General features: G+C 41.4%; 1 protein-coding gene across 2 annotated transcripts in view; it reads left to right on the top strand.

Moving 5' to 3' along the window:
• Positions 1–8,744, top strand: part of HERPUD2 (HERPUD family member 2) — an 18,488-nt gene extending 9,744 nt beyond the window's left edge. The window contains exons 4-8 of one of the 2 annotated variants that reach the window (XM_010136939.1): positions 750–907; positions 6,126–6,248; positions 6,571–6,894; positions 7,794–7,908; positions 8,221–8,744. In XM_010136939.1, coding sequence (XP_010135241.1) covers positions 750–907; positions 6,126–6,248; positions 6,571–6,894; positions 7,794–7,908; positions 8,221–8,370 — 870 coding nt within the window. In that variant the 3' untranslated portion in view covers positions 8,371–8,744. The remainder of the gene's footprint in view (positions 1–749; positions 908–6,125; positions 6,249–6,570; positions 6,895–7,793; positions 7,909–8,220) is intronic. The other variant, XM_010136940.1, reaches the window with a different exon arrangement.
• Positions 8,745–9,404: the final 660 nt, after the last annotated feature.

Genomic DNA, 9,404 nt, shown 5'->3' on the forward strand with positions numbered 1-9,404 from the left:
TCCTGCTGAGTAAACACTATAGTAATTCTTAGCAACGGGATTCGGGGGCGTAGTAAAACAGAGTGTCTCTGTTGCCAGTTGCAGCAGTCTTGTTACGATGACAAATAATCTAGGAGGGCAGCTGTTGTTCTGCTTCCAGGGTTAAGTTTTGGACCTGGAAGGCATCAGAGGCCTGACACACTAGTTTTAGGTGTGTTTCTGGGAGCCTAAGTAGTTCCTAGCTACTTCCCCCACTCCTGCCCTCCCCAGCAGTTTGGACTGGGCAGCTGGCACAGTGAAGAGCAGGATGAGTAGAAGGAGAAACCGAAGACGAGGATACAGGAATGGTATTTTAAGCCACTCCAGGCACTGTTATCTATCAATATAAAGTCATATCCTGAGGTTGTAGCTACTTTTGTTAACAATAGCCACTAGAATTTGTGTTGTTGCTAAATATTCTTTTAATTAAGCATGAGTTTGGTTCAGCTTTCTGAAACTTTGATTCCCAGCGGCTTGTGGTTGTCTCTGGGTCCTATCAAGTGGTGAGTCTTTCTGAAAACTTTTTTAATATGTGCACCAAAGTGCAATTCTGAATTTCTGTAAAGGCTTGCCAGAACCAGTAAACCCCGGAAAACTTGCCTGGTGCTAATATTCTCAATAAAACTTGAGAGAAAACATTAAAGCAAATATTTTTTTTGTTTTTAAATACACCAGTAAGTCTTGGAACCGTGGCAAGAAGATCCCCAACCTCGATTTTCTTTATTTTTAAGAATTTAGACTGTTCTGGATCAACTGCTGCCTCACCCACAAACCAAGAAGCTTCATCTACGTCTTTGAACACTAGCACAGATGGAGTGAGGCACCGTAACCTTCCACAAGCACAAAGCAACCCTGTACCAAGCCACCAGTTCCCTTATTTAATGCAAGGGTAAGTGAGGTGGAAGCAATCCTCAGCTCTGTGATTCTTTAAAGTACTTCAAATGTTTGATTTCAGTTATGTTTCTTTCAGTCTGCAAAATGATTCGGCTGGTTCATCTTGAAGCTAAGTCACATTGGAAACATTTTTCATATGAACATTAATGTTTTTAGGCAGGAGTCAATCAAAGAGTGAGTGTTTTTGTGCTCCCCTTCAGGTGGTGTTTTATTTTTCTTCATGCTTTCTGTCCCCAACTTTGAGCTGTAATATTTATAGTAACTGATAAAATTACTGCTTCTGGTTGCTTTTTCTAGTCCTCTGTTGTAACCATCAACACTAAATTCTTATCAGGATCTGAGGGTTCTTAGTTTTTGATACGTAAGAGAGGTCACTTCACTTCTTCATATTGGATTCAACTGTAGAAATGAGTCCTCTTTATTTTTTTATCTGAAATGTTTGCTGGGAAGAAACAGCCCTTGCAGTGGGAGGAACATTTAGCGTTATTCTGACCACGTGCAACTCCACAGATGTGGTTACACTTGCCTGTGTGTCATAGCCACACTAGGCTGACTGTCAGACTGCTGTTGGGTGTCGCTTAAATTAATTCTGGAAGCAATTTCTTGTGCAGCGTGTCAATTACTGATCTGTAGGAAGTTTGAATGTTTTTCCAATTATCTTTTCACGTAAAATACTCTGAGTGAGCTGCCAGCAGCATCAGGTTGGAAGACTTTCCTGTGTTTGAAAGCAAGAGTAACTTACACATAAATAAAAATATTGTGTCTTTGTTAGCAAGGAGTGTGGATTGAGGGGCAGGGATCTGTAGAGAACCTGACATCAACACTGCACATATTTCAGGGTTTTCAGTCTTACTTGGACTGTCTCTATTTGGTCACCTGCAATAGGTGCCAAATTTGTTTTTGGTCTGTGGTTAAGGTGTGTTAGGAGCACACCTACATCACATCTTCTGGTTGAGTGTTATCCGAAAGGAATCCAGGTAGTGATCCAAGAGCATTCTGTGGGGCAGACAAAAGTGGAGTAAGAGGAAGTGACTGGAGATGTGCTTCAGAAGTGCACTCATGATCTGAGCAAAAGTGCCAAAATACACGAACCCTACGTAATTTTAGGACGCTTTTATAGAAGTAATTTAATGGAACGCTGTCAGAGCTTGTGGTGGATCTTTGCGGGCTCAACTCCACATAGACTGTGCCAGTGCCTGCTGCAGTCCTCTTGAAAAGCCCTTTTTACTGCTTTCACTAGTCTTCTCAGATGCATCTGTTTTCGCTTCAGGGCACTGCTACTTGTATTTCAGCAGTAAGAAACGCCTTCTGGCTTTTAGCTGCTCTCCCAAGCATCACTTAGGGCAATGAAATCTAGCGTTAATGTAGTTCATACATAGACTGAGGCTTGTTAGGAACAGTGATGATTTGTAGCTGAAGTTTGTGTTGCTGTGTGGATTTTTCTGACTGTTTCATAATCAAATACTTTTATCCCAGCTGCACAATGAACTATAGGCTCTGTTGTTGGGAAGGTTCTCCAAATGTTTGAAATTGTGTGAGGGTCAGTTTTCTTGAGCATTTTGCAACAGTTTAATTAGTAAAATAATTTGTACGAATAAGTAATGTGAATGTTAGGTGATTAAATGAAGCTTTCGATAAGTTTTCAGCTCCTGGTGCAAAGCTTCAGTTGAAAGGATAGTTGAATATCCTTTGGGGAAACAGCTAATCTGATTGTTAGAATATTACAAATAAATCAGTTTAAAACTTTCTGTTGCTTTTGAGCTTTTGTAAATGCTGTTTTCTAAATATCTAGACTTCAGGTGGGACTGTGCAAGTAGTTCATGTATCTACCAAGTCAGTGTTTTGTTGTGAAGGGCAAGCGCAGCATCGTCTGCCCCTATGGGCTTTGTTGTGCATCAGGGCCCCGCTGCGCTACGCAGGTACTGACAGAACAGATGGGCTCAGTCCTGAAGCAGCTTGTGTTTCAGATTGGAGAGTACTTGGAAGCAGTAAACAGGCAGGAAATGTCAAGGCAGTGAGTTATTTGTCAAGTGTGGGCAGCCCATCCAGTGAAATGATGTTGTATTGTGTACAGAGCGATGTTTGAAAGCGAACGGCAAAATAACGTGCTGACAGCACGCAGAATATTCTAGCACATAAATACGTTGCTTTGTCAGTAGCCTTGGCCGGCTGTAGTTTTGCTTTTTTAAAGTAGGAATTAAGATAGTAGAGGATATTGACAGATCACTGGAAGTTGCTGTCGCAGGCTCAGGTCAGATGACCACTGAATGGAATGTCTTGGTGGGTCAAGGTCTAATGCAGTCATTTGTTGTCAGTCATGCAGATGACAGAGATTGACCTTTTAAGTCTGTAAAGTCTTACTTTCCCAGTAGTGGTGAGGGGTATCTTCATGATGACACTAATCTGACCTTACCCTCAGACTGAATCCTGGTTAGCTTGTTTTAGGTGTCTTCCACAGACCAAAAAAGTTGTTCTGAGCCATTTTGGGAGTAGCATGCCTCTTTCTTTGCAGAATACTCTGAAGCTACCTCTACCATTTGAACCTTAAACTATTTTCTGACTGACCTGTTTTTTTTTGCTGTCTGCTCTGCTTTGTTCTCCAATCTTGCAGTGCCTGGCCTATCCAGTTTGCTTCTCTGCTCTTTTGCTGTTGCTGCCATTTTTTAAAAAATTCTCTGCGGCCTGCCTCTTTCCTTTCTTCTAACCGCGAGCCAGCTTGCTTTGATATGATCCTCTCCCTTTGGAGAGGTTCTTCTCACTGAAATGCGTTTCAGTGTGTTTAGAGTTCTTCCTGAATTTCATAAGCTAATGTAACACCCTGGCAGCTCTAATAGCTGTAGAATTGACAACAGCTGTCTGATTATGATTTCTGAGGAACAGACAAAATACTGTGGTGTTAGTTGGCCTTCTAAGGCAGAAGCCAGTTCTTGAATATTAATGACTTTTTTCTCATTAATGGAGTCAGGTCTTGCCTCTCAGAGTCACATCTCCTAGAAAAGCTGGGGGAAGCGGGGGGGGAGTGGGGAGGGGAGAAGGAAAAAACCCTACTAAAATATTTGAATGCGAAAGGAAAGATCATGGCGTAAGTGAAATCTTTTGTGGTTTGTCTTGGTCGACTGGTGTCTTAATCTACGGCTAAGAAAACACATCAAGAAAGCAACTTTTGAAAGAGTTTGGAAGAAAGTAGAGGCTCAAATCCTGTAATATTTTGAAAAGACTTATCCATGAGGGAGTGCTATTAGCCCGAAGCCTTCTGTTGAGCTCGACTTAGGAGTTTTAAAGAACAACAACTCTGAAATCTGTAACCGACAAGGAAATCTGTGAATTCCTGCAGAACTCACTCAGGCAACGTGGGTAACACTGCTTATCGGTGACAGAGCTGGAGACATAGGTGAGGTTGAACAGCGAGTGGTCCTGCCTGGTGGCTTCCCCTGTGATATTTGACCTGCTTGAAATGGAGACGTTGCTCAGTGGTTTGTCACAACGTTAGTACGTAACAACAGCCGTGCAGTATTTGAATCATCTTGGCGTTTTGAGGGTCAAATGTTTTGTGATGGTCAGTGTTTTATGAATTTTGGGGGAGTCTTATTTCTCAAACCATTTGCCAGTTGAGGGGAGAGAAAAACACATTCCGAAAGCTCGCAGGCATGAAGGTAAAAGCATGATCAATGTTTTTTCAACAGCAGCTTGAGAGCTTTGCTCTTCATTAGGCATAAATAAGTAGCATCAGCAGGGCTGCCCATTTGCCCTTGTAGTTTTTGAAAGAAACTAGGAGTATTACCTATGATTCCTAATACCGCGTACAAACTGAGATAAAGTAGCATTTTCTTTTTTCTTCCCCCCCGCCAAACTGTTGTCAGAACAGGTTACGACTAAAGATGTAACAGTCGTAACAGAGGTCACGGAGTTGTGTGGCAGGTTCTTGTCCAGCATTACAGCGAAATACTTCTGTGTAACATGGAAAAAAGATTTGAATGTCTTCCTCCCATCTTTCTGGGCGTGTCTTGTATACCTGAATGCCTGGTAGACTAATGCAATCTCTCAGTGATATGTTTGCAGGAGTGCCTTACTTAGGGAGCAGGTGTAGTCTGCAGTACAGTTACAGCAGTCTCAGCCTTTGCTACCTGCAGTCTGAATAAACTTTTCTTCATGCTTTATACTCTCATGCTGTCCTGAAAGATGTCCTGGTTTACTGCAGTTCACTACATCACAGTCTTTGGGGAAAGAGCCTTTGCTACCTGCAGTCTGAATAAACTTTTCTTCATGCTTTATACTCTCATGCTGTCCTGAAAGATGTCCTGGTTTACTGCAGTTCCCTACATCACAGTCTTTGGGGAAAGATTTGGAAATCTTGCCAAAACATGCTATATGCTCTAGGAGGTAAGACAGGTTAAGTAGTTTAAAAGCAGACAAAATCCAAAGTAAAACTTATGTACAGGAACTTCCGCTCTCTTGCATGTGAACCGGAGTTAAAATCCCGTAGGGAGGAAAACCACTTACGCTGAAAATATTGTCCCTACATCACAGTCTTTGGGGAAAGATTTGGAAATCTTGCCAAAACATGCTATATGCTCTAGGAGGTAAGACAGGTTAAGTAGTTTAAAAGCAGACAAAATCCAAAGTAAAACTTATGTACAGGAACTTCCGCTCTCTTGCATGTGAACCGGAGTTAAAATCCCGTAGGGAGGAAAACCACTTACGCTGAAAATATTGAGGGGGGTGGGAGAGTTACAGTGCTTCATTGTATCTGAAAGATGAGTTGTATTGCCTTTTCTCATGCTCGCTTCTTCGTGTCTTTGATCACAGCGGTGTTTCAGTGTTGCTTCTAAAAGAAAGCTGTAGTCGGTTTTATTTTACAGCTCCTGCAGCACCTTTAAGGGTGGCCTCTGATCTTAAAAGGAATCACATGGAAAAAATTTTGTAGTTATACACAATTTTGAAAAATTTTCAACATGGTTTTGTCTTGGAGATGCAGATAGTGACAGACATCAAAGTACAAAAACATAAATCCTCTTTCTATAGAAATGACTTTGCTTATTTTTTGTTTGAAATAATAGTGCTTTCTTGGAATGGGTTGGACGATTTCACTACATGTTGTTTCGGTATAGGGGCAAAGGAGAGGAAAAATGTTACTTTAATTGTTTTTTAATATTGGTGCTTTTTATAAATGTGTCGATTTAGAATGGAATGTTTTTCTTTAAATCTTTTTCTAGCAATATAGGCAACCAGTTTCCAGGCCAAGGTGTTCCTGCTGGGTTCCCTATGTATCCTGCATTCAGTCCCTTACAGATGATCTGGTGGCAGCAGATGTACGCACGCCAGTACTACATGCAATAGTAAGTCTACGTTGTCTTAGGTACTGAGTTACACTAACGGAAGAAAGGTATTGAAAACTTAAACATTGTCTGCAGGATCAGAACATCTGTGGTTGTCGTCTGGCTGTGCTGTTTTACACTGAGCTTTGCTAAGCAATTTGGGAAAGCCAGGTTTAGATTGCCATTAAATTCGTAAGTAAAGATTTAAGGGGAAATGTGGTTTGTTTTGACACGTTACACCTGAAACTGTTTTTATTAGTGTAGAAAAGATGATGAGTAGGCTTATGAATTTTGATGCAGTCTGAAGAAACTTTTTAATGTTCTTTTATGTTTAAATTTGTAGCCAAGCTGCTGTTTCAGCCCAAGTGACTTCCAGCGCTGAGCCAGCGAGATCGGCAGTTGCCCAGGCTGTAAACTCGGAACAAGCTCCTGCACATGAGCCTGCAGCAGCGCCAAACGTAGCCGTCCAGGAGAACAGACCCGTGAACCCAAATGTTCAGATGAATGCGCAGGGCGGCCCGGTAATGAACGAGGAGGACTTCAACCGGGACTGGCTGGACTGGATGTACACCTTCTCCAGAGCAGCGATTCTTCTGAGCATTGTATACTTCTATTCTTCCTTCAGTCGATTTGTCATGGTAATGGGAGCCATGCTGCTGGTTTATTTGTGAGTACAACAGTGGAGTACAGCTGCAGGTCTGACCTGTGGAGTTTGCATTTAAACTGAGAAATTAGCCAAGGGCAAAAGTTTAGGCACTGCTCCTTTACATTGTGGTGGGGAAAAAAATACTGCAGACAAATAGAGAACAGAAGTAATTCTCAAAACACTTTTACAGTAAGTTGGATACCGCTTGCACCTGCCACACTGCCTAACTGCTCACTCTGTCTTACTAAGAAACACCAGTACTGTTGTCATCACTATTTGAAAATAACCTCAGTGATGTCAGTAGAAGTGGGAAACAGCGGTGGCTCTTGATATTTCGGACTGATGTCATTCACCAACAGTTTCCTTGCATTGTGGTCTGGGTCCTCAAAAGGGCTGTACTATTTCTCATGCAGCTATGATAGGCGAAAGCAGAATACAGGCATTTGAAAACACAGGAGAGACATTTAATTTACAACAGAAAATTTACAATGGCAAATTAAATAACTTCAGCCTTAGCTGAAGTTAAAATTTTTTTCCTCACAGAAAATCAACTTCAAACTATGAAAATTAAGACTGCCTTTGAAAATTAATATAATTTCAGTACTTAAAAATGGAGAGGAGACCCTCAAAAAATAACCTACATATTTAATAATCTAATGAAGGTAAATTATTTACCTTCTAGAACAGAAGGCTGTGAACAGCGCTTCTGAAAATTTAACAGCTCTGAGCAAGATTCTTCTTAACCCAGAAATCAGAGAGTAGCCATTCGATCTAGAAGTCAGATGTGCAGGGAGCGACATGTAGCTTCATTGACTTGGAAGTACTTGAAGAATTCACTGCAGTGTTCAGCTGTAGCAGAAGAATCTTTCTGTTCCTTTTTTTAAAAGAGAGGTTTTCAGCCGTTCTGTTTTCTTACCTAGACACCAAGCTGGATGGTTCCCCTTTAGGCAAGAGGGAGGCCAGCAACAGGCAGCCAATAACGTGGAAGTGAACCGTGACGGGCAACATGCAAATAATCATGATCTTGAAGAGCTGGTGAGTAAGAGCGGGCGTGTTGTGAGACTCCTGTGTCTTACTGTAGAGTGTGCTGTAACACCTGGACAGCAAGTCCACGTCTGTGAAACGCAGCTGGCTGACCGGAAAGCTTGCAGCATTGACCTCCGTGTGGTGCCTGCTGCTTATATTCTTTATTTTTCCAGTCTGAGCATTGCTGATTCTCTCCTTCAGTCCCAGGCTTTCTTCCTGGTGGTTCTGAGAGAAGGAAGTTAATGTGGGAGGATACTGTTGGTTACCTTGTATCAGGGCTCTGAAATAGCTGCTGAATTGTTTCAATTTCTGTTTTTAAAGGAACGGCTTATGGATGATGGGATTGATGAAGATGGAGGTGAAGATGCCAATTCAGAGCAGCAGCCTGGCTTCATGGCTTCTGCTTGGTCCTTTATCACAACCTTCTTCACATCACTCATCCCTGAAGGGCCGCCGCAGGTTGGCAATTAAAGTGCAAAAGGAACTGTGTCAGGCAGCCTCAGTAGCCATACGTAGAAGTGGAGCAGTTTCTAGAGTGTTTTAAATACAGTGCAATCTCTGAAAATTTATAACGTTTTCTTTTTGATCACGGTGTACAAAAATGTGTATTTTTTTTCTCTTGGCTTTCTCATGCGTTGAATATTTTAAGCACGAGTGGACTACTAAATGCTTTCTTTTAAGATTCTTCTTTTTCTGAAGAACAAAATGTAAAGATATTGGTCTTCCATGGTTTATTTTGATTTCAAATGTGTATTATACTGAGGCAAAAAGCTTGTACTTAATCTGCACCATTACCTCTTTCAAGAGCTGTTGAAAATACGAATGTTGACAGGCTTTTCCGAAGTCTGTCTGTTCACCTGAATAACGTTAATGTACCTTGTGTTGAGGTTTGTGCAGGGTATGAATTATCACTTGGGATTTGGAGTTTATATCATGCCTGGAAGAATGCTGTAAACACAAGGATTACCTGGTCATGGCGTGTTGCCTTCATGCCACAAAATACTGAGCCTCTTCTTGTAGGTTTAGAAAGCTAAAAGCTTTTTCTGGAGGCTATAGGGAAGTTCATGAAAGTTGAAGACGTTTGACAGCTCTTCAAAGACAGTAGACAGCGATGGGATAAACCTGAAATGTTTGATACATACAGTACTTTTTAAGAAAAACAGCTGTACTCGGGAAAACATGTACATTAGGGTTTTTTTTTTTTATATAAAAACTATTGCGGTAACTCAGTGGGATGATTATGTGCATATTTGATTGCAAACTGAATAGTGTGTCGTGAAGGATGAGGATCTGTTTGATTGGAGAGTGGAATAAAGGTATCATGGTGGCATTACCGATACCAACTCAAGTGGTATGTTTGTAGCAGCGCATACACGACTACGGGCATGATCTCAACAGCAGGATATCCTATTCTTAATTAACCTAATTAAAACTGAGAAGAGGAAAATAGTGCGTGAGATAAGAGCACAGAGCCACTGTCAGGCTTTTGGTTGCTTGCTTTAGGT

This window comes from Buceros rhinoceros, unplaced genomic scaffold, assembly GCF_000710305.1.
Source record: "Buceros rhinoceros silvestris isolate BGI_N320 unplaced genomic scaffold, ASM71030v1 scaffold31635, whole genome shotgun sequence".
Classification (NCBI taxonomy): domain Eukaryota; kingdom Metazoa; phylum Chordata; class Aves; order Bucerotiformes; family Bucerotidae; genus Buceros; species Buceros rhinoceros.